The sequence below is a fragment of the Triturus cristatus genome, chromosome 3_1, assembly GCF_964204655.1.
Source record: "Triturus cristatus chromosome 3_1, aTriCri1.1, whole genome shotgun sequence".
In the NCBI taxonomy this organism is placed as follows: domain Eukaryota; kingdom Metazoa; phylum Chordata; class Amphibia; order Caudata; family Salamandridae; genus Triturus; species Triturus cristatus.
The window spans coordinates 9704663-9731047 of record NC_140583.1 but is presented as its reverse complement, the minus strand read 5'-3'; the positions used below and the strand labels follow the sequence as shown (position 1 = coordinate 9731047).

At 46.2% G+C, this 26385-nt stretch overlaps 2 protein-coding genes across 7 annotated transcripts in view; one reads left to right on the top strand and one right to left on the bottom strand.

The window, feature by feature from the left end:
* LOC146859588 (mitochondrial carrier homolog 2-like) overlaps window positions 1–26385 on the bottom strand; it is a 379079-nt gene that overhangs the window by 266383 nt on the left and 86311 nt on the right. The gene's annotated exons all lie outside the window — the stretch shown is intronic.
* LOC146859589 (phospholipase A2 crotoxin basic subunit CBb-like) lies at window positions 17585–18328 on the top strand. Its single transcript, XM_085646268.1, has one exon. It carries the CDS (start codon window positions 17750–17752, stop codon window positions 18326–18328), a length of 579 nt encoding a protein of 192 aa, XP_085502394.1. The 5' UTR covers window positions 17585–17749.

The window sequence follows — 26385 nt, the reverse complement described above, 5'->3', positions numbered from 1 at the left end:
CAGGAGAACCTACAGGCAGTTCCCATCCAACTCTTATGCAACCCAACTTGAAGAATAATAATCATCAATGCAGAGCAGAAAGTTTTGGCTGGCATCACAACTCCTGAAACGTATCAAGGAAGCACAATATGATGATCACAACGCACATCTAGCCGAAGTTGCACTATTGTGGCTTGAAAAAGCGACGCAACAGCTCTTGGCGGAGCCATTTACCGCAGATTCAATCATTAGCACCATTGATGCCATGAGTGGCTCGACTGCACTGGGTCTGGATGGGTTTACGGGCAACTTTTACAAGGCCTACAAGTCCATACAAGCACCAGACCTTCTCGAGGTGTACAATGAAGCTCTTGAAAAATGGGAACTACCCTCTACTCGGCGGGAGGCTGTGATTATTTTACTTCCTAAACCTGGCAAAGATCCGCTCCTCTGTGGGTCATATAGGCCATTGTTATTAAATCTAGATTATAAGATTTTGGCGAAAATGATAGCATTGTGACTAGCTTTGCTCCTTGATCGGATTATTTCAGCTGCCCAATACGGCTGTCCCGCACAGGTCCACAGCTGTGAGCCGCTGAACGCTTTTTGCCACTATCAATAGAATAGATCCAAAGTTCAAGCAGCCGCCGTGCTCCTTGACACAGAGAAGGCTTTTAACTCCTTGGAGTGGCCTTTTTTACTGACAGTCATGAGTAAGATGGGAATGCCGAAGGGCTTCATAGAGCTTACAGCCTGCTCTACACATCACCCACTGCTCGACTCAGGCTAAATGGTACGCTCTCCGCCCAATTTCAGCTTACCCGAGGCACCAGGGAGGGCTGCCTGTTCTCTCCGTTACTATCTATAACAGCATTAGACCCGATAGTGAGGCAATTACAAGAGCAGCATTTACATAAAGGGCTCCAATTCAAAACCGGTCCTCTCCTAACTTCACTCTACGCGGACGTTGGTTGTATTATATGTTTGGTGGGTACTCGGGCAAGGTATAAACTGAGGTAAGTCAGACATTTTTCCATTGACGCCCGGCACTAGTAGGCAGGAGTGTGAATTCTCCCAGACATGGTGTAATGAGTCCACTAAGTATTTGGGGATCAACATTCACATAGAGGAGTAGCAGATTGTTCGGCTCAATTACGGTCCTGCTATACATGCGTTAGAGCAGCAAGTTGAGCGGTGGATAAAGCTTCCACTCTCGCTGGCCGGGAGAGTTGCAATCATTAAAACGGATGTGCTTCCTAAATTCTTGCATTAGTTTCAGAACATACCCACCCCGCTACCCAAAAGCTTTTTTCGAACACTTCGCTCACATCTTATCAGACTGACATGGGGCGGAAAAAGGGCACGAATCAGCTGGGACACTCTGACCCTGCATATGAAAGGGGGGGGGGGGGGGGAGTTTCGGGGTCCCCAACTTTCAGATTTATTATTTAGTAGCGCAGAGCTGCTTTGCACATTCATGGTACCAACCTGATGCACGCATCCCTTACTCCAAACTTAAAGCTGACCTCGTAAATAATGCTCCGCCTAAAACGATTTTGCTTAAGGGATTTCCCAGAGAGCCCCGGGACATACAGACAGTGTCCACCACTTGCTGGGCTTGGAAGAAACTGGCACGAGTGACTGGCGGTCATGCATTATACTCCACAGCACTGCCAATAGTCAACAACCCATGGTTGCCCATCACTGAAGAAAGGCTGGTAGAGCGCACACTTGACACATTCCTTAGACACAAGTGGGGATCTATTTCCGGGAGGACATGTTTTTCATAGTGCTGAAAACAGGAGGTTCAGCGAAGCAACCCTTATGGACCACCTCCTTCTCAATAGGCTTCGCAGTGCACTGAGAGCGCAGACTGCATGGTTCCCTTTGGAGCCGGAATCTTTTTTTACCACTTACAATGTTGATCACCAACACGGGGAGGGTTGTGGGGGGACCATCTAATTTCGAAGCTGTACAAAGCCTTGATGACATGAATCCCCACTAGAGATGACAAACACCAGGCGCTATGGGAACTAGACCTGGGACACCCCATAGAGGACTCCCATTGGTGCTTCTGTTGTACGCAGACTAAGAAAGATTCCCTGAATAGTCGTCTCAAGCTGATCCATTTTAAGTTGCTATGAAGAGCATACATGTACCCTGCTAAACTTAACTCAATAGACCCCTCGGAGCCACATACGTGCCCCAAATGTGGGGCGCAGCATGCAGAATTTACACACGACCTGGAAATGAGTAAAAATAGGAGAATATTGGAGAGCGGTTTACATCATCCTAAAACCTATGAATCACCTTGATCTTCATCCTACACCAGAAGCGGCCCTACTAGGATAGGTCTGTAACATCCCACAGCCGTTGCGCCAATTCACCTCTATTGCATTACTACCCGCCCTTAACTGGGGCAATACGGTCATTCCCATCGCAAAGGTCTGGCTAAATAGTCTTATTTACTGTAACACAAACTGTGACCTGTTTGCAACTAACCTACCTGTGACATCCAGACCCAAGGACATATGGAGTCCTTTTAGAATTACCTCCTAAAGGTTGAAGAGGCCACACCGTTGCCTGATGGGATAGATCCCACCGGAGCGTGTTGACCTCCCCACCCCCAAAACCAGACTAGTCAATGGCATTTGTTAGAAGGGGTTTTGAAATGTACGGGGGCCACCAGGAGTGAGAGAGGCAATTAGAACCCAGGGAATCCAAGTACTTGCTGCCGCTTGCAGAATGGGTTTGGTTGCGTTGCATCTACAGAATTGCTGCACTGAGAACATGCATCATATGGTCGAGATTTTATATGGATAAAAAAGGAAGAATAATATCTGCCCTACCAGTCTAGAGAAGGAGACTAAGGGAATGATGAGGATTCTGTGGTGGAACTGAATGCAGCCCGTGGTAGTCAGTCGATCAGACATGCATTTTCCAAGAAGGACGCCAAAAGTAAATACCGGGCTCATTTTTGTCCTATTGATGGCCTGATCTCGGCCCATAACTCCCATGAAAATGAACACTGCAAAGTGCCCACATATAAAACCCGCAGGGCACAATCTGTAATGGACTACATGTTGATCAACCACTGGTCGAGGATCGAGAATATGAAGGTGCAATGGAACTGGAAAGCAATCCCAACTCCCTCTGTCTGGACCAAAACTACAGCTGATCTTTAGTACCCAGAGAAATTGAAGAGTCAAACAATACTTGGGATCCTGGGATACAAATTAGATGGAGTACAAATATTGAAACAAAAAAAAAAAAGTGGAAAACAAATGTCAACAGATGACCTGAACGAACAGATATTAACCCCTTCCATGCTGCGCAGATTCCGCCGCTGTGCTGACGGAATCTTGCGCGGGCGTGGTCATGACGGAACGGTTCCGTCATGAGCACAGCTCAACCGTGGCTCATGACGGAACCGTTCCGTCATGAGCACCGAAGGGGTTAAAGTAGATCAGTAGATACAGCCATATTACCACTCTATGACCTGTTATTGAATTAAATAACCTAAAGTGTTTCGAAAACTTCTACTCTCCAAAAATCCTTGGTAAGAAAAGAAATCTGCAAAGAGCAGTGGTTTGATGAAGAATGTAAAGCAAAGGAAACAGCACTGCAACTTGCCAGGCGTGGCAAATCTTCCAGACCGGTTCTAAGGGCCATAAGAGTATGCCAAAAATCACTAATTAAAAAGAAGGACATGGAACTATAGACCTGAAAGTGGAAGGAGCTAGAACAAGCCACCCTGGAAAAGGACGCATATGGTTTTTGGAGAAAGATGGGGATTGGCTTGGAATAAGGATAAACTTCACAGAATCAAACATCACAGAAGCAGCCTGGATTAGACATTTTAATTTGAGCTTCAATCCTGCAGTGGTCGCCCCAGAGAATATACGTCCTCGGACCACTGCCTCCACTAAAGAGCAGAAACTTGTCCACCCAATGTAAGGAAGTGGGTTTCTGTTGCAGTAACCCCCCCCCCCACTTTTTGCCTGATACCTGATGCACTTTTTCTTGGTGTGCCCTGGGTCCCTGCCAATCAGGTGCCCAGGGCCTGTGTTCCTTCCCTAAAAACTGCCTAACAGCCAAAACCCAATTGGCATCTCTGGTCACATGTCAGCCCCTTGTAAATGGTACCCTAGGTACCCAGGGCCTTGTGACCAGAGAAGGCCCCTAAGGGCAGCAGCACTTATTGTGCCATCCTTAGAGGCCCTTCTCCCTGACACACACACTGCCTTTGCAGGCTGAGTGTCTTGGTACAAAACAAAACAAAGAGTCGACATTGCACACATCCCTGTGTGCCATGCCCACAACACACACTGCCCTGGAATACATCAGTCACCCCTCTAGCTGGGTGCCCTATGCCAGTGGTGTTGGCACTGGTGCATGAGCCCTGTGCCCCTACAGTACCCAGGTCCATTTCTGGGCACTGTAAGTGCAGTGATGCCATTAGGAGTATATGGTTCTGGGAGGTCGTCAACACAAACTCCAAAGCACCATGATGGCTACACTGAAGACTGAGAAGTTTGGTATCAAACTTCTCAGCACAGTAAACCCAGTGTGGGATTTACTGTACGATGCACCACATAGGGCATCTTAGAGATGCCTCCTTTACCACATAAATTGGCGCCCGAACAGGGACACTTTCTCATCTCACGCGCCGGCGGTGCGTTGCAGGCCCGGTCTCCTGCCACAGCTGAACGGACAAAAACGCGTACCTGCAGGATTTCCTGTATCTCCCTCCGGCCAAGCGGGGGCGACTGAGGCTGCGATCAACACCCAGACGAGGCGGTGAGAAGTGCGAAGTATCCCGACCAGAGCCTAGCTGAGAGAGCAAGATCCTAGGTATACAGAGGCCCACCAGGTTCCGAAGTTCCGAGTCGAGTCCAGTCCAGTCCGGTCCGGTCCAGTTCAGTTCAGTTCCGAGGCCTTCCGTTCCGTGCTACCCGGTGAGTACCGTTGCCGGGGAGGCATTGAGACGTGCACATTGGTTTGTACCGGTCAAGACGGGTTTGGGTACACAAATCCGGTCTGCACTGTTTCAGCAGTGTATCTGTACTGTTTAGCAGTATATCTAGTATGTCTTGCATATAATTCAGTATTATCCAGTGTTAGTATTATGTCAGTAATTAGTTTCCTATTAGTTATCATCGTTCGTTAACTGTTAAATGTTTTAATACGTTCTACATATTGTGGTGTGAATGATTGTTCATTATTGTGTTTATTGTATTAAGTGTGTTCAAGTAATAAGGTCTAAAAATGCCGCTCTTTTCAAAATTAAGACAGGTCAAAACCAGAAAAGGGGTACTCGAAGAAGCTGTTCCCATTCCACCTAGGGACACTCCAGGGTACTTTATGTATCATAAGCATGGCCTAGATGCCGTATTATTTCTTGATTTATGGGTGGACTACACCAAGGATTTACCAGAGAGTCAGAGGTGGCCCGCAGCTGGGACCTGGGATGCAGATTGCATCATGAGAGTAGAAGAAGAATTATGGAAAAATAAAGCCAGACAGTCACAGAAAGATGCTATTGAATTATGGCGTAAAGAATCATATAGACGTACAGAAAAAGCGCTCAGACAGGAAGAGAAAAGTAGGGAGAATTCGAATAAAACCCGAGAAAATATATTAATTGAGGAAGGTACCCGAGTAAAAGCAGAACAAGTAGACAGACAACGAAACACTCTTATGAATGGTATGTATCCTCTTCTGGCTGAAGGGTTACCTCAGGCCACCCCGGAAATACCGAAAGACTTGACACCTTCATTACTCCCGATAAAAGCACATCCCAAAACAGCAAAAGATATTTTCCTTTCTTCCTATTTAGATGATGTAGCTCCTGAATATGCTAATGTTCCGCCACACACACCGCCCACCGATGGTGCTCAACGCCAAGATCATCCGTCTGTATCCCCGCAACAACAAACTCCTACGCACATTCCCACAGGTCCATCTGTTTCTACCGCTTTTCCTACCTCTACAGTTTCTATCTTACATCCAACAAATCCTTTCGTGCCTAGCACCTCAGACGGTGCGACAGGAGGTACGACAGAAATTTTTGCCACGCCACCCCGAGGAAATAAATTATCCCTTAGAGATTTAGCATACGAACGTACACCCCAACTAGCAACTTCCGACATGTTTAAAGAGCATCTAGTGGATTGTAGATATGATCCTGTGCCCGGTAGACGGGACGGTATGCTGCTGTCATCACTACGTATACGACGAGCTTCAAGGTATTTAGCGACGCTACCAGGAATGGTGGCACATTTAGACAATATATATCACTTTGTCCAATCAGGGCGAGGCCCTGAAAGTATTGACGAAGCCATGGAATACCAGAAAGTGGATGTACAGAGACAACTGTTACGCTTCTTCATAAACTGTGTGATCAGAAACCAAGACAGGCCTGAGGTAGAGCAGAAGGAAATGCAAGTACTTACCAGATGGGGTCAGAATGTATCAGAAGGGAAACATGATAAACAGACATGTATAGTAGTTATGTGCCGTAAGATTCGCAAAGAAGTAGAACGAATACATACAGAAAGATTAGAGTCAGATCAACATGAATCAGAGGGAGAGGAGGACGAAGAATCAGAAATGCCTACAGGACAATTAGAAACGATGGCTTATGTAGGTAAAGGAAGATCTTTTAATAATACCAGATGCTTTAATGATCCGATACGTCCGATACGTCCAGAATGTAATAGACATTTTCAAGCCCCTATGTTAAATACAAGGTCTCCTGAACACCTATTCCAAGCTGCTGATAAATTACTCCGAGACCGAAGGGGGTACCATATGCTCGATTCCATGGATGAACAAGAATTGGCCAGGTCAGCAGTACAATGGGCTGACAGTCCCGGCAAATACAGTGAAGATGCACTAGCACACACGTTTCTGAACCTTACCCCATACGAACAGCGTTTAGCTAGTATATACATGATTCAACACCTCCTTATATTATATAAAAGCCAACACTCCGATCCTGGACCCCTACCTGACATATTGACAGAATTACTCACGAATAAATGGAGAGGTTCAGGTACTGATTTAATTAAAGAAATTCTAGAATTTCGAAATCAGTATATAGTTTTCGTATGCCCAGAACATGTTCCAGTTCCCACAATGGGAAGAAAAATGTATCACATAGATAGACAGAATCCCTTACGCGAAGTACACCCAATCAGAGGTGAAGATAATACCTTTAAACGCGTGTTTGTGTACACGCCTATAACTAAAATTGAATTATTAGAAATGAAGAAAGTAGTACCCAGCCATGACAAGGATCCAGCAGGTTTCCACCGTGAGATAAAAGACATGTTACTCATGGGAGATTATACCTACCCCGACATTATGAAAATCTTAAAAGTATTAATGCCTGCCGGTATTTACGAGAAACTCAAAGAAAAGGAATGGGAGGTGGGAGACCAAAAGATAGATTGGACAGCATTAGAAAACGAAGAAAAGGCCCGAGCTGCAGGATCAGGACTTGGGGAAAAGACTACAGCCCTACCAGGATTACTAGTGCAGGTACTGCCACGTTTATTAACTACGAAAAAGGAGGACTGGGGTGCAATCTCAGCCTGCAAACAAAAGCAAGATGAAGACACTAGTGATTTCTATTCCCGATTTGAAAAATGTTTTGGTATTAATAGTGGCATAAAAGCAAGTAGCGAGTCATATCCATAGAGTATTGAAATTTGAGAGTACCTGGCAAGGTAACACCCCGTCACAGATGTTACAGATGTTACAATATCACCACAATAGAATTAGAGAAGAACAAGAACATGAACAAAGACGTATGAAAGATACGAAAATGAAAATGCTTGTGGCTCAGTCAGTTCCAGCTGATGGTCATAAAAAGGGTGATTCCGCAGGTCCGGTGAAAGGGACATGCAACTATTGTAAACAACAAGGTCATTATATACACGATTGTGCAGTTCTGAAACATAATATCGCCACGGGTAAAACCCAGGAAAGACCACGTCCACCTAGACAGGATCAGAACCAACCACAAATCCCTCAGCATGCACAATCTAGGCCAGCTCCGCAACAGGCAGCTCCACAACAGACCGTAGCCACATCACAACAGCAGCCTATTGCTGCCACACAAGCAACGACACAACAGATGTACCAGTATGCACAAACTGACTATCCCGATTATCAGCGCTACACATGAAATAGCCTAGAGAGGGAAGTTGGCTTACCCCTTATCGAGGTTCCTGTAGATCAAGAGGGACCTTATGTACATAGTGAACTATTAGGGGAAGACAAAGTTTTTACTTGATACAGGGGCAAGCAGAACAACTATACGACGCAGTGAAGTTCCAGGGGCACCCCTCTCAGGCTCACAGAATATTTCCCTTGGATTCTCAGGAAAGCCTATCATTAATGAAGTATCGCAACCCCTTCCACTTACGGTTGGTCCATTGACACGAACTACAGATTTATTGCTTACTAAATCATGTCCAGAAAACTTGTTAGGTATAAAAACATTGAAAGCTCTAGGAGCTATAATATGTTGTTCTCCGGAAGAAGTTCGATTATTTTTACGTGACTTCAAAGGTCACTACGTGTCCAGAGACATGGATCACCGGCTGCAGAATTTACCTACACATTTATGGGCACAAGGCCCCACTGATGTTGGTTGCATGAACATTACACCATATCGAGTCACACTAAAAACAGGAGTAGTACTACCACGAATGCGACAATACAAGTTACCACCGGATGCTGTTGTGGCTTTGCTGCAAATCATTGACGAGCTCATTGCACAAGGAGTGGTTGTAGAAACGGACTCCAATGTATGTAATTCCCCGATAATTCCGATTCTTAAAAGAACGGATCCAAAAGCACCACCAGTATATCGATTAGTTATTGATCTGCGCGAATTAAATAAATGTATTGTACCACAATACCCTGTGGTCCCAGATATCTCTTCATTGCTAACAGCTATTGATTCAGAAGCAACGTTCTTTACTGTAATTGATCTCAAGAATGCCTTCTTTAGCGTCCCAATAGATCCGGAAAGTCAATATTTGTTCGGATTCAGTTTAAATGGACGAAGTTTTAAATTCACACGCGCTCCTCAAGGATTCACAGAAAGCCCCAGCATCTATAGCCAAGCACTGAAACGAGAACTTGACAGTATCCACATGCCAGTTAACACTGCCCTGCTTCAATATGTCGATGATCTGCTGATCACCGCCCGAAGCGAACCTGAATGTGAAAAAGCGTCACTGACGGTTTTAAAATTTCTGGCCGACAAGGGGCACAAGGTGTCCCCTTCTAAGCTGCAATTCTGTGTCCAGCAAGTTGTTTACCTTGGGAACTTGCTGTCCAAGGAGGGAAGACAGCTTACACCTGATCGCATCCAGTTAATTGCTAACATGCCACCACCTAAGACACAAAAGGAGGTGCGGGCTTTTATAGGTCTCACTTCATACTGTAGGCAGTGGATCCCTCAATATGCATTTCTAGCAAAACCACTCATTCAGTTGACAACACAGGAGGCAGCCACATCGACTGTCCTCCCTTGGACTCAAGAACATACGCAAACTTTTGAAAGCTTAAAGAAAGCTTTATGCCAAGCACCTGTTTTAGCAACACCATGTTACAGTAAACAGTTTACACTCTTTGTTACAGAACGCAAAGGTACTGCCTTGTCAGTACTCACTCAGGAACAAGCAGGATCACACAAACCATGTGCTTATTTTTCTAGTACATTAGATCCCGTAGCTCAGGCTCTTCCTGCGTGCCTGAAATCAGTGGCAGCAACAGCTTTAGCAATCAGACAAAGCGATGCCATAGTGTTAGGACATCAATTGACAGTACAAGTACCACACGCAGTAGAGGTTCTCTTGAACCGCACACAAACACAACACTTGACTATAGCAAGACTCACCGGTTATGAATTAACATTGTTTCAGCCACACATCGAAATCAGACGTTGTAATACATTAAATCCTGCCACACTTTTGCCAGTAAATGGAACAGATCCATTAGCACATGATTGTATTGAAGTCATTACTATCACGACGAAACCCAGACAAGACTTGACAGATATCCCCTTATCAGATTCGGACCTGACATTGTATGTAGATGGTTCATGTATGAGAACAAGTACAGGAGAGTTAGTGGCCGCTTACGCAGTCACAACAGACACTGAAGTCATTGAAACAAATTGTATTAGCACTCTGTCAGCTCAAGCAGCAGAGCTCATCGCTCTGACACAAGCCTGTATTCAAGCCAAAAATAAGAAAGCCAACATATACACAGATTCACGTTATGCATTCGGAGTCGTCCATGACTTCGGCGTACTGTGGCGAGAGAGAGGTTATTTAACTTCTCACGGTGCCAACATCCAACACGGACCCCTCATTCAAGCTCTATTAGACGCGATTCACCTACCTACTGCAATATCGATTATGAAATGCAAAGCCCATACCAAAGTTACCGATATCATTTCTCAGGGTAACGACCTAGCTGACAGAACAGCTAAACAGACTGCTCAGAACCAGACTCATACAACTGACACGACAAAGACAATAGTTCCGACATCAACACATTGCATGACAGTTAAGGATCCCGCCCTTGATGTAATTGACATACAGACACATGCTACACCAGAAGAAATAAAGAAATGGACTGAATTAGGAGGGATCCAAACGGATCAAGGATGGATGACGAAGGGAAGATCTATATGGTTTCTTCCCGACTCCATGGTTCAAGTCATCATTAACACAATACATAGTCCAGCGCACCTAGGAGAAAAAGCTATGCTAGACAGCATTCAACACATTTGGTTCAACAAACACTTGCGAGCAGCAGCCAAACAGAAAGTACGTACCTGTATGATATGTTGTCAGTTTAATCCAGGTAAAAGCATTCCCGTAGAACAGGGTGGATTTCAACCTCCCGATCACCCTTTTGAAGTCCTCCAGATGGATTATATCCAGATGGAACGATGTCGAGGATTCAAATATGTTCTCGTAGTTGTCTGTGCTCTTTCCCGTTGGACAGAAGCCTACCCGGTTTCAGATTACACTGCCCCGACTACTGCCAAACAGCTAGTTCGAGAATTTTTCCCACGGTACGGTTTGCCTCGTGTCGTGTACTCAGATAACGGCCAACCATTCTCATCCGAACTAATGAAACACGTTTCACTTCTGTTAGGTTACCAATGGAAATTCCACTGTGTCCGACATCCCGAGGCAGCAGGTCTCGTGGAACGTCATAATCGAACCCTGAAAATTAGATTGTCCAAAATATGTAGAGAAAAAGGTGTCGATTGGATAGTAGCCTTACCAGTTGCGCTCTTTTACATGAGAATGGTAGCACACTCTCGAACAGGGCTATCCCCGTATGAGGTGATCTTCGGTAGACCACCAAATATGTGGGGGACGCCTATACCTCGTAAAATCACTGATGTTGACTGTAATATGCTGACAGATTACCTGGCTTCCTTGATGTCTGCACTACAATCTTGTCGTTCACAGGTAGCTGCAGCTTTTCCCGATAACACTGAGGTAAAGCCCCATGACGTGGTTCCAGGTGATCTGGTTCTTGTGAGGAATTTCGACCGGAAGACCCAGCTGGAGCCCAGGTGGAAGTCGCCCAAACTCGTCTTGCTGACAACAAGGACAGCCGTGAAGATTGAGGGACGTAAAGGGTGGTTGCACTCGAGTCATATCAAGAAATTTTATGGACTACCGTCCGATGTGAACGCTCAGCCCTGCATTCCCTCACAGACAGACTCAAAGCTCCCCTTGGTTGAACAGACAAAGAACGAACTCTATAAACTGAAACTAAGGTCTAGCAAGTCAGACAATTTGATTGTTTAAGTCCTCTCCAAGGTGAATCGGTTGAATTTGTCTCTGACATGTATCCTCTAGATCGAAATAGAGAGAGAAATAGACAGATACAGCTTAAAAAACATGCGTACTGTAAATCGTTTCATAGTCATTGCATAGTGACATTATTAATTTTGTTTTTTCTAAGTCTTCTGATCATCATTTCTAGTGTATTGCTACATATGTATTACCCTATTTCTAAGCGTGCTTACAATGTTACTGCTGAACATTCTTTTAGCGAATTACCTCCGCATGAGTTGTCTTATAGATTTGCGCTGCGCAACAACACTTTTATTAGTATGTTACATCATTCCCATCAGACCAGCAATGCTACAAATTGTTGGATATGTGGCCGACTCCCTCCCTATCAGAACTATAAGGGAGTTCTGCCTCTCTTTCCGTATCCGTTCACACACAATGGCTCCTGTGGAGCATGGTTTAGTTTGATTAATTCCCTAGATTCAAATTCCGTAGTTTATCAAGACAACTGGGTATGGGGAAACCTGAACCTAGTTTTGCTTAAAGTCTGCTACCCTAACAAGGAGGGACTTCCCAAAAGAACAGGAACTGATCTAGAAAATGAAGTATATGGATTAGGTAATTTTACACTTAACCTCATGATTCTGAATGTTGAATCCGAAGCTACACCAATCTTGCCCGCTATGTCAGTATTTCCAGTTAAAGGAGAATTATGTGTAAGAAAGAATGGTTCCATACACATGGGCCATAGTAAATGCACCACTGTAATAAAATTCAGTGATCAAGGCAAGTCTACATTTAGAGCTTCCCGTCATTCCTACTTCATATGTGGCCAGACTGCATATATACGTTTACCTCTAGATTGGGATGGTACCTGTTACATAGCATTCCTTCTGCCACCTGTTTTCCTAGCCCCTCCTGATTATCACAGAAATACTCATTTAGTACACAATAGACAGCAGAGAGATCTCCCGATTGTCGATTACACTGAAACGGCATGGGAGCAATACACAGATTTCAATAAAGGTTTCTTTCCCTATATAGGTACGGTCACTAATAGTAAGCTGATACGTAGATTAACTAGAACCCTTGAAGCAGTAGTGAATGAGACTACTTCCGCCCTAGGCAACTTAACAGAGGAGCAGTCTGCGATGCGGATTGTTGTGCTTCAAAATCGTCTTGTCCTTGACGTCATCCTGGCCGATGGGGGCGGAGCTTGTAGGGTCATCTGATCAAGTTGCTGTGTTTTCATACCAGAAAACTCGCCGTCAGTATATAAAGCCATAACTCGCCTTCATAAGATTATAAGCCAGATACACCAGAGTCCAGGCACCTGGACTTGGTCCGGTTGGTTCTGGAGCGTGTTGTCAGCCTGGGGATGGAGGATCCTATCCTTCCTAGGTATTGGCTTTCTCATACTATTCAGTTGCTGCTTATGTCTACAATGTGGGCCAGCGATTTGTGGTCTGTGTGCCACATCGTGTATCCCGCCTTCAAGTTTTCGTTCAAGATCCCGGAAGAAGAAAGAAGAACAAATGATGCTATATGAACAGATTGATGGATTGATGAAGATCGATATCTCCTGAGGGTCCGTAGGGGACAAGGAGGGAATGAGGAAATATGAATTTTATGATCAGTTATGTCCCCTATCTTAGACCCCAACGGCTCCATGTGCATGCTACAAGTACATGTATGTTCCCTCCAGTTCCAGTTATGAAGACGCAAATACATGTGCGTCCACCGTCAACATGTCCTCTTTCAGATCCGCCATGAATGGGTCAGATATTCCATTCCTAAGTATGAAAGGCCACCGACTTTATGTGGTTCACTTTCCACGTTTTACAGTTCAGGCGAGTAGGCCCTGAATTCTGCCATCAAGCCTTTTCCTGCCTTCTGCCTCTGAAAGCTCCAGTCCGAGCCCGCATCTGTATCCATGAACTTTGCCCTACTCCCTGCGCGGCTAACGGTGCCTGATCCGGCCTATTGCCTGCCAAAAACTGTATTTCACCTTCAAGATTATCTTCTCCGCTCCTCATCCGATGCATTCCTGTCTAGTAGTTTAGGTAAACATTCTTCCAGCTACCGAGCAAAGGGCCAGGCCTCACTGTCCTCATGCAAGTAATTCATAGCCCCTGTTACCATGGAAGATTCCTGCCCCCTCGCATCTCATGTAGACACTTAGACGCTTGCACACGCACTAACAGTCAGTATAGAATAGATTCCATCCTAGAGACCTTTCCTTTTGGATAATACAGTTCTTTAAACATAAGATATTAGATATGATTTGGGATTAGGTTGACATGACCCCCCAGACTTCTGTCTCCACATGTAGAGCTAAATGTCAAGTCCCCTTCACCCTCTAGTTGCACGTCAATCATACGTCATGCGGCTGCGCGCGCATCTCTGCCAAATATTTCTGCTGACATTGCAGGATTCTCTTATGGATCCACCCACTTGTGACATGTTTAATGACGTTTCTAGTTACGCCTATATGTACGCCTTTTTTCATTACGTATGTGTATTATTATCTGTATTATCAGCTGTTACGCCTCCTGCATCTGTCTTAATGTAATACTTTTCATATAAATATCTTTACTTGTCAATAATGTATTGCCTTCCCTTCCTGAACCCTCGTGGTGATGGAATTTGAAGCCTATGGTTCGAATCATAATTCCTTTGTAGAGGAATAAAGCCTTTCAGAACCTCTAATACCACGGATTCTGCCTCTTATTTTTACTGAGTTATTCTTACTAGACTTTACCGCATAAAAAATAGTACAGGTAATGAAATATTTACCACACAGTACTGAGCCTAGGAGCCCAGCACTGGATTACATAAGTAACGAGAACATACTTTACCTATAATTTGAATTTCCTTCCATAGGATAACAGTGCCAGGTTTTTGCTGAAAAAGTTTCCAAGTGTCGATTTTGTCAACTTTCAACTGTTTACAGGAGATGCACCAGTGCTGGATCCAGGATCCAACACTGAACTAGAAAAAGTAACAATAATCCCACTACCCTCCTAAGTGAATTTACTCCCATAGGATAACATTGGTGATTCTATGAGAAACGGTTTTCGAAGTGTCAACTTTTAAAATACCAAAATATTGCTTGAAAATCACCACTGTAACCAAAACGCTTTTACTCAATTGTTTACAGGAAATGTCCCGGGACTGAATCCAGGATCCAGTCCTGTGGTTAGAAAAGTAATCCTTAAAGTAACTAATTGCAATTAGCTTGAAATTCCCATTGAGCTCAATGTATTATTGTTTTTGAAATTGTGTTGCCTATTGCAACCGCTGTAACTATTATATACAAAAGTCTATTGCCTATTGAAAAGTATTCATCTAAAGCATCTCAATCTGAGAAAGTAGATTTTGATACCTATTGTTGGTTCTAAAATAAAACTACATATTTTTATACAAAAACCATTGGCCTAGAGTTTAGTTCTAGAGTGTGTGAGACCATTTGCTGACTGAGTGTGTGCAACAAATGCTTTACACTGTCCTCTGATACTGCCTTACTGCTCGACCAAGCTACCACTTTAGAGAGTAAGGTTATATCTAACTTCAGCCTCTGCCAAACCTCTGGGGACTGTGGACTCTGTCCACCCTGTACCTATAAGGAAACAGTATTTACAGAGCCACTTTCTTACACCCAACAAGTGTCAATCTCTCCAAAACGATCTCAAAAGTAATATAGGAGCTCCCTTGAAGAAAAGCACCAGGACCGAATAGGATTCCCGCAGAGGTTTTTCTTGCATATGTGGACTGAAATACTCAAGAGTTTTTGAAGCGATTGTAATGGCAAGCAACTGCCCAGATTCCTGGTTAAATGGTATCGTACCAATATATAAGAAGGGACACAACGATGACCCAAAGTTTATAGCCCAATAAGTCTAATCGAGACCTATTGTAAAATGTTCTTCTAATTGATCTTCAAGGCAGTGGATGAGTGGGTCACAGATTCCTAAGTGCAGTATAGTAATGAAGTAAAACTGAAAGCCAGGAGCACAATTCATGACTGCCTTGCAAACTAGAACTTGCACACTGATAATGAAACTTGGAACCATTCGGTTTTGTTCATTGGACCAACATTCCATGGTCACATTCGTGCCCAATAAACCCATTTGTGTACAAGAGGACCCTGCAAACCCAGTTAAAATATCCTGCTTTTACATCTTCACAGCAGAAAGACAGTGCTCTGTGTTTTTGTCTACACAATTTGGAACACCTTTCCAGATTTGAGGATTTACAGACAAGCTCATTCTTTTTTGTAAGGTAAGAAAAATACAGCTATTGTCACAACATACACAAATCACTACCCCAAGTTACATGCATCTTAACACGACAAGGGAATTTAAAATGAATACTGCACGTTTAATATAAGAACTCACTAAATTTATGGTCACCAGAAGCAACTGGCTGAAAATACTTAAACTATACCATAAATGCTAACTGGATGGGGTCTTTGAAGTTGTGGTAATAAAGCCGGCTATTAAAATGATGTTTGGACAACATAGTTCTGGAGGGGAAAGAACACATTGTCAAAGTTCCCATAGGCATGTAGAAGTGTAAACTTCCCCAAGTATCATTACTTTTTTTGAAGAAGGGCCCTGACATACCTACGACTATATTTGCAATGTCTTGTGTAACGTGAAAATATACACAGTGGTTGGGCACAAGAATACAAGATTGTATAAGAACTGTCCTGGTGACATCGCCGTGCTGAAAATGCAGCCATGAGCTCTGTGCTAGCCTCACCTCACCTCCCCACCAAGTCTCTGCTATTCTGAGGGAAGTAATTACAGGTTGCAAAAGCTTTCACCACTAGAGATGTTATTTCCAGCTGCTCAGACCTGGCTCAGAGCAAAAGGCTCCCGCCAGCCCCCGCTCCAGTTAACTCTTGATTAGTCAATCCTGCTTCGGGATGTGCATTTCACTGCTGGCAGCTGAGCAGTTCAGATCAGAAGAGAAAGACTGCTATTACTACAATCAACAAAACAAGGCTGACACGTAAGACTCTGGAGACTAACCCACTGGCTATTTTCATTGATTTGACTGAGAAACAAGAAGACATGAGAAAAGTTCTTCCACAACAAAGATACTGAAGACAAGAGAGTATCCGGACGCTCCAATACCCTGGGAGAATTCTCAATGGTGGCAGTGATGCGAAGAACATGACTTAGATACAACTTGGCTCGTGCTGCACAGGAATCAGGTCGATACAACATTTTCTGAAGAAGTTAAAGCATAAGTCACAGATTCAGTGACTGGACCAACATTGCAAGAAGCATCCATTTCACCCAAGGGAGAAGGGATCCACCTTAGCCTCACAACATAACAAGAGAAACAGACTCATCGGAAGTGACTGCAGAGCCGAGGACAGCTGACCGTATACAGGCACCGCAGCCCCACTACACAGAGCTTCTTGAAACACGTTAAAAAATAAACAGCAACTGAATATAAAAATGATGCAGAAATGTGTGACGCATAGAAAAGGAGGAAAAAGAGCGTGATCAATTTGAGAAACTGTAAATCAAGCTTCCAGAGAGTGGGCAACTAGCAGTATAGAATCAAGACAGGTTGAAGGCGCACCAGAGGCAAAAGAAGTGCTGAAAAAGTCCTCAAGCTATACGATACAAACAAGAAGTCCAAAAAGTAAGGGAGAGTAAAATTATATTTTAAAAAGAAATAAGAAATGAAGAAGGAATAAAGGCAACAAATACTTTCTAAAAAGTTCACCCATTCATGGTAGATAAAAACGACAATGAGAAGTCCTAAGACAACCAGCACTGCCATGATGGTGTGCCTCACAGCAGTGACTGCTGAGCGCGCATTAGAGCAATAATGGTGCAGAAGAGCTGAGCGGAGAGTCCTTGTTGGGGAGAAGTGGTGGATGCAGGGTACACCGACTATAGCTCATGAAGGTCTTCCACATGGAGGTGGTTCTTGCAACTTTGATCCTCCTCTCTGCGTTGGCCGATCACTGCAGCGGCCTCACACGGGAGAAGCGCAGCTTGTTAGATATGGCAGCAACACTCTGGTGTTATCGGAATCGTCTAGGGATCTCACTGCTGGGAATTAACCTCTATGGGTGTTACTGTGGGACAGGGGGATCCGGAGCAACTGTTGATTCTGTGGATCAATGTTGCTTCCTCCATGACTGCTGCTATCACCACTCAAGAGTTTTTCTCAAGTGCCACAGCAAAGTCAAGTGGAAAAATTATTCCTTTAGGTGCAAAGGAGCAGAGACATACTGCATGTCAAGGGGCATGTGTAGCCGCATGGCCTGCGAGTGCGATAAACAGTTTGCAGAGTGTCTGATGAAAGCAAAGCCCAACACGGCACATTTCTTCTATGACAAGCAACAGCTGTGCCCAGGACCAAAGCGCACCTGCCCAGATAACTTTCCAAATCGGTCAGAGATTCGAAGCTGGCCACGGACTAATTCAATATCTCAGAATCAATCACAGCCTCAAGACCAGCCACCAGAAAAATGAAACGTGTGGATGTTAGACAAGTTGACATGTTTTTGTGTCATCATAAAGTCCCACAAACTTGAACAAAAGCTTGGAAGCATGAGGAGCCGAACCTCTACCACACGCAGTGACTGGTTTTTCTCAAATTATCCAGGAGCTCCAAGCACAGAGAAAGTCCCTACATGATTCAGAAGACGGCTGCAACTGTCTCTACATAATAAAGGCTTCGAACAGACTTTAAAAACAGATACACTCGGACTCCCATTAAAAAAGGTTCATACAAACAAAGCATCAGCAATGGATCGCAAGTATAGGTACTGAGCGAGCGCCTCTCTAACGGACATGGCCTCTAGCTGAAAAACAGGACGGAAATGTCAAAGCTTTTAAAAAGTTCATATGCAATCATGGATACTGCACAGAGGATTGATGTGTGGCGCCACGTACAGATCTCAACAGTTGAACCTTGCCCAAGGCTGGGAACTGGCCTGCAAGCATGAATGCCATACACCTCTCACAAGCTTGGCACTGCAGTCAGCAGACGGCTGAGCTCGGAGAAAACAGAAATGGCTTCTTTAAGGCTCAGGCGCACAGTAGATGCCGACCATCTCTCGCATAAATATTAGGTACTGCACTTCAAACAGACATGGAGTGTTACTCCAGCAAAGACTGCGTGAGGAGCAGATGTTGTAAATTGCAACTTCGATGTGATTAAGCATTTACTAAAGACATGAATTCTCCTCCCTTATACATGTTCCTTTTGTTATGTTGACTGAAGTCTGGACTCCATTTTGTACTGTCATGTCTCCTCGTGCTCAACACGAGGAGAGTCTTATCTTTGTGTTAGTTGCTCTTGTAATCTGCCTAGTAACAGTCTATAAATAGTTCCTTTGTCCGTCTGGCGCATGCCCAGACTTGACCACATCTGTTATCAGTTAGTCCTTGCTTGACCATGTTTTCGCGGGCTTAAGGAGTATGTCAGCTCCGCCCACATATCGATCTTGTATTGCAAATGTCCATAAAAGGTAATATTCCTCGTCTCATGTCGTACCCTCCCACTTATGAGCCCCTCTGTTGTGTATAAAAGGGGACCGTGTATGCAAGTTCTGTGTGCTACTCTATGCAATACTGAAGGGTATTGTATGGATTGTAGGACCACCCTTAAGGGTTAATAAACCTTGTCTTTGTACTTTGCAGTTTCCGTGCCAACTTCCTTATAGATTCCATTGCAGGAGAGCGAACCCTTGTGTCCTGCGGGCCTAGCTGGGGCCTGTACTCATCAATTGGCGCCCGCCACGTGGGGCTCATCGGCGACTCGGATGCTCGAAGGATTGGTCGCGACGAAGGTGAGGAATTTGGCCGGGGATGTGATCACTGCCAGAGGCACTTTAGTCCTGGCATCCCGAGGTTTTTCTTCCTTCCCTTCCGAGCTGACCATCTGGGTGGCGCCGGTCCTCGACTGAGACCTTCTGTCGGTTCTGCCGTGACAGCCGTTTGGGCGAATTTCGGAGCTTGGCAGTTGGAATCTGGACTCTTGATTGGTAAGAACCGTTGTACGGTACTTGCTCCGAGTTTTTGAAGCCTGGGTTGGCTATTTGAGTTTGATTTGTGATGACCGGTCATATCTTGTATTGATTATTGTGAGAATATATGCGTTGCAACACATATAGGCAGGTAATGTGGAGATATTTCTCCGGAACTGTGTAACTTTGACCAGCACAACGTTTAAGTGCCATTTTTGATAATACTGCATATTCTGCATTATTTTTGAGCATGCCTGCTTTTAGCGCACTCCGTAAGTGGTGCTGCTGTTTTGGAAACCGGTTAAACCTCGAGGAATCTGCTCCAGCTCCCCCAGAGGGGACTCCTAATAGGGATATGTATGTGAAGCATGGTCTTTCCTCCATAATGTACAGCACACTATGGAGGAAATATACCAGGAAGGATCCTGAGTTACGGTGGCCGTTGTATGGGTCGTTTGATATACGTAAGATTGAGTATGTGGAACAGTGTATGTGTAAACGGCGTGCGCGGCAAGATATGTTTGAATGTGTGCGATTATGGGTGAAGGAAGTGCGTGAGCGAGAGAAACGCGAGAAAGCGCTGTTTGATAAAGAGCAACGAAAGAATGATCATGTGAGAGCGCAGGAAGCAAAACGTCGGGAGGAAAGAGAACAGACGGAGAAACGAGAGAAAGAACATAGGTTACAAGTCTCGGGTCAATATGCTGTTCGTCAGCCACTCTATCCTGTCCTTAATAATCATGACGATGATTTTTATTTATTAGATCGTTCTCCGCCTCCTTATGTCGGCGCGTCTGCTCCGAGGCCACAAGATTCTGGATCGGGTTCGAGTAAGGTAGACACGCGGTCCATGTTATCGGCTGAGCGAATGGGTGAGCTTCGGCAGGTTTCTTATCGTGCATGTAAGGGCAAGTTATCCCTTGATGAACTGTTGGCTTCTTGGGAACCGTGGCAGGATAGAGAAAGGTTGTATTTCTTGGGACACTTTTCTGATGAAGTGATTGGTGCCTTTCGGAAATATTCCAGCGTCTTTGAACCTGACGATGTGGTATTGGATGCTAAAGCATTGCGTAATGGTGTTTTCTCTCCCTCTAAGGCGCCTGAAGCAGTTCGGCGACTGTTTGCGTTGCGGGATGCGGCAGCAGACCTTAAAGAGAAAGCGCGCCAACATCTTGAGGAGGAAAGGCGGTCGGATTCGCGTACTGGAGGCGGCCATTCATCCATCTCTCAATCAGATAAGAGCGATCCAGTGCATGCTAAACCAATGCGCGAGGCGGCGCCTTTGTATGTTCCTCCTAAAGGAGCGGGGACTAGCTCGTATATTACCTCCGCCGATGCTAAGGGATATTTTGTGTATAATTGGGTTTATACTCCCTGGCATAGGGCTGACGTCATGGCATTAAAGAATGCGTTGCCTGATCCCCGCAAGAATCCAGCGGCCTTTTACGAAGAAGTCGAGGGGGCCTTGAATTCCTGTATTATGACCTTAGCGGATATAGATTTGTTCTTTGGGCTTATTCTACCACCAGATATGTGGCGATCCGTGCGGAAGGTAGATGATGTTGCCACTTTTAAGGCTCGATGGTCTGAACTTGAGGAGGAGGATAGGGAGAGAAAGCCCGCGCAGAAACCACCTCAGATTATTTTAGATCTCCCCGCTGCTATTCTGACTAAGTTGAAGACCATCATTCCCCCTAAAAAGATTGACTGGAATATGCTAGCCTCGTGTAAGCAGAAAGCCGATGAATCAGTTGCAGATTTCTTTACGCGCTTTGAGGAGACGTTCCATGATTTTAGTGGTCAGTCTCTTACAGATGATACGGGTCGGCACCTTTTTGCTGACAAATATGTGGCGAATTTATTACCGGCAATTGCAGCTCGCCTCAAAGCGAGTGAAAGTTCTTGGTCCACTACGACCCCGACAGCCCTTCTGACTATAGCTCAGTACTATGAGCGCCAGGAGCTAGAAGCGAAGGGGCAGGAGGAAAAGAAATCGAAGGATTTAAAAACGAAGGTGATGTTAGCACAAGTATATGGTCCGCCCCGGCGGGGTGTAAATAGAGGTAGGGGAGGATTTTATGGTCCTCCCTCGGGCCGATCTGATCTGAATAGGAATCAATGTGCGTATTGTAAGCAATCGGGGCACTGGGCCAGAGAATGCCCAGCATTGCATGCTTCACGGCAGGGGCACGGTCAGGGACACACTCAGAGTGGCCCCAGAGGTAGAGGGGGTTTCTCGAATTTTAGAGGGCATTCTAATGATCACGCTCGTTTTGACCTTGCGGGGCAGCAACGAGATAGGTCTAATGTTTTTTTTTTTTTTTTTTTTTTTTTTTAAAACCTTTATTCGTGCATCTTAAAATAACAAATACGGGCCTACAACCGTCAGGCCGGCCACGATACAGTAAAGCACTGATACCCACATTACAGCCCCCGTGCGTCAACGGTCAGGATTAACAACAGGTTATGAGTCACATACTGGAGATATCTTTGAAACCCGGGGAAGGAGAGGTGAAGGTTAATTTTAAGTTTTTTTGATAATGTTATCAGAGAAAAAAGTCAATGAAGGATAAGAGCAAAGGAGATTCGAGTCCGCAAGATAGCTTCACCACACGGGCGAGCAGCAACATCAGTAAGAACAACAATGGAAGTAAAATCTCAAACAGTGAGGCGGTGCAGAGATATATCAGGATAGTCACATGAGCAAGTACGCGCCCCTCCAGAGCCGCCCCCACTCGATCCACCCCACACCCGGACCCCGAATCGAAGAAAGTAGAGCACAGAGACATAAAAGAAGAAAGGCCCATAGAACTAATTAAGAACAGAGTATTACCCCCCCACCCTACACCAATGCGGAGGCTACGGCCTACCCCCCCCCCAGCATAGTGCCTGTCGCCCAATGAACCCGAAATATAGAGAAGAGAGAAAGTAGGAACAGAGTAAAGAAGGGAAGAAAACAGAAAAGAAGGTGGGGAGGAGCCCACTGGACACCAGAGCGCCCCGAACCATCAGCCAGTTATGGCCCCCACACACTGAGAGCCCTCTACGCCAAAAAACGGCATGCGAAGATACCATGGCACCACAGTTTAAGCGAAGGGATACAAGTCGCGACGAGTGCGCGCAAAACATACATACAGTTCCAGTCCCAGGCCAGCCCGTCCATAAACCATAGCGATAGAAGTCAGTCTAGCCCTGGCCCGATCGCGGGCTTGGGATTAAACCAGCTCCTGCGTGAAGGCCCCGTGTCCCGAGCAGACAAAGACAAGATGGCCGCTTGTGAGAGGATGGTGAAGTAGGATCACGAAATGGCCGCCGACCATCGATTGAGGTCCCTCGTTGCACCACATAAAATCCAAACCTGGCAAGTAAGGTACAGGAGTTCCACAAAAAGGCAGCAGTGGGCCACCGCGGACGGTTCCTCGAAGCCGTTAGGTATCGCTCAGCAGGATAGTCTCGTGGACGCGGTGAGGCAGGCAACAATGAAGCAGGCAGCCATGACCAGGGGGACAAAGTATCCGCAGTTGAGGTGGAGAGCGGTGGACCCTGGGCGCCGGGAGCGCTCGATGAAGGCACCAGTGTAGCACAATCATACACCGCCGTTGCGTCCCCGCAAGAGGACAAGAGCACCGGGAGACCCACGCCCTGTGGATGACAAACAGTGCGCTCACGACCCGCAGCCGACAGTATGGGGTCAAACCGCTCACTCAGCGCCTGCAGGCCAGCGCACATCTGTAGTTGAAAGTCCCGCAGGACAGCCAGAACGGAGCCGCATGTCAGCGGAAGCTGGGCCCCCACATCGGCAGCAATCCGGGACGGCACTGTGGAGCTGGTGTCCGGAAGAGGGAGGGCGGAGTGGGCAGCGGGCGAGACCGGAGTATCACCCCCCAGCCGCGAGCAGGCACTCAACGCCATGTTTTGCCGCTATACGTTGCAATGGCCAGGGGGGGGGGGGTCGTGGCAAGGGGTCAATTCCCCTCAGGTCTACGCCGCAACAGGAAAGGCCGACAGTCGCTTCTCTTCTCGCCGGTCCCCCTCGCCGCTGGCTAGGCAATAGGCGAAGGGGGCAGCAGCCTCCCACAGCGCGGTCCTCAGAGCGGGGCAGGAGACCCACCGCACCGGGGCCCACCCCACAGCTCCAGCCCGTCAGGCACAGGGTGCAGAAGGTGTCCGGCCGTCTCTCCCCGGGCTCATCCGGCAACGATCCATGGTGCGAGGTGAGATCGGGACCGCGGGGCTCAGATTAGCGCTAGCTGGTCCGGTAACTGCGGAGCTTCCAGGGGGCCGGCAAAGGCCGTAAGGGCGCAGGGTTTCAGTGCCGAGGACAAAAGCACCCAGAACTCGGGCATCCGGGCGGGTTGAGACTCCGGGAAAGCAGCAGCGCGGTCAGCGCGTCTTCGCACACGGTGCACCTCGAGAATCGGCGAGGATGGGCATCAGGAGAGTAGTCCGAGGCCACGGACCGACGGAGCCGGGCGCTCAAGCGTCTGCTCCGGTCGCCATCTTGGCTCCTCCCCCCAGGTCTAATGTTTTTGATCGACAAAATCAGTATCAAGTGTCGGGGATTGACCGGTCTGGGTATCATGATTCTCAGCATGCATAGGAATGTGTTGGATGGGGGTTAGAATCAGTTGAGGTGCCAGTTGATCAGAGGGGTCCTTACGTATCAGCTGAGGTTTTGGGCTCCACTGATCAGTTTCTAGTGGACACAGGAGCGACTCGTAGTGCGCTGTCTAAACAATTGGTTCCGAGGGCTCCCCCATCTGGCTTAATGGTTACATCGGTAGGGTTTGATGGAACACTCTCCCGAAGCCCTCTTTCGCAGCCCCTTGCATTTCGGGTTAATTCCTTTTCTGCACCCTGTCCGTTTTTGTTAGCTCCGAGCACGCCGGATAATATTATGGGCCTTGATATGCTGAAGCACTTCAGAGCTACGATCCGGTGTTCCCCTGCTGGAGTGCGGGTGATATTGAATGACAATTACCCCTTGTCTGAACGGATGTGTGTGGCTACAGAAGATGCTGTGTTAGCTGCCCTCCCCCGTGCTCTGTGGGCCACTTCGGATACTGATGTGGGACAGATGGTGATTCCGCCCGTTCACATTAGTGTCCAGGAGGGGGCGGTGTTACCACGCCTTCCACAGTATCGTATTTCGCAGGAGGGGGAAGAGGCTCTTATACAGATTGTGCAGGATTTGATTAAGGTGGGAGTGGTGGAAGAAGTTCCCTATAATGTTTGTAATAGCCCGATTCTACCCATTCTGAAAAAGGATACGGATGCCAAAGTCTATCGGTTTATCATTGATTTGAGAGAAGTAAACAAGATCGTGATACCTCAGTACCCAGTGGTTTCGGATATCACGACGTTGCTTACTTTGGTCCCGCCTACGGCGACCACGTTTTCTGTTATTGATTTGAAAAATGCCTTCTTTTCAATTCCCATTCATCCCGATAGTCGATACCTTTTTGGTTTCACTCTCAATAATAGGTCTTACCGATTTTGTAGAATTCCCCAGGGCTATACGGAAAGCCCTAGCATCTATAGTCAAGCCTTGAAAAGACAATTGAACTCCTTTGTTCTGCCCGAGGGTGTCGCCCTCATTCAATATGTCGATGACATCTTGCTGGCGGCTGACACCTCGGAGTTGTGTAAAACGAGTACGTTGTCTTTGCTTTCCTTTTTGGCATCCCACAATCACAAGGTCTCTCGGAAAAAGTTGCAATTTTGTAGACCAAAGGTGACTTATCTAGGTCACCTTTTGTCTAAGGAGGGACGTGCACTCACACCAGACCGTGTTCAAGTGATTCTGGATACACCGACGCCGTCCACGCAGAAGGACGTGCGCACATTTTTGGGTCTTGTCTCTTTTTGCAGGCAGTGGATATTAGGGTTTTCGTATATAGCCAAGCCATTGTTAGTCCTTTTGACAAAAGATACACCTATCCCGCTCCCCTGGACGAATGAGTGTGACACTGCCTTTCAGAAACTGCGACAGGCCCTCTGTTCAGCACCAGTATTAGGAACACCTGATTATACCAAGCCTTTTTCATTGTATGTGCATGAGAAAGATGGATGTGCATTATCAGTTTTAGTGCAGATGCACGGCGATAAGCAGCGCCCTTGTGCATATTTTTCGGCTGTACTTGATCCTGTTGCCCGAGCATTGCCTGGTTGTTTTCGCTCGGTTGCGGCGACAGCTGTGTCAATACGCCAGAGCGAGGGAATTGTGTTATCTCATAAGCTGTTGGTATTAGTCCCCCATGCTGTTGATGCCCTGCTTAATCAGACAAAGACGCAGCATTTGACCAGTGCCCGTTTAACGGGATATGAGCTGACGCTTTTGGCTCCTCATATCACGTTGAAGAGGTGCGTGACGTTAAATCCTGCCACATTGTTGCCATACCCCGAGACTCGGTCTGAGGCACGAGAAGCACATGATTGTATCCTCATGACCGAGGAACAAACAAAGGGTCGTATTGATCTCCAGGATACGCCCTTTTCAGATGTAGATGGAGAACTGTGGGTGGATGGGTCATGCCTGAAGCTACCAGATGGTACGAC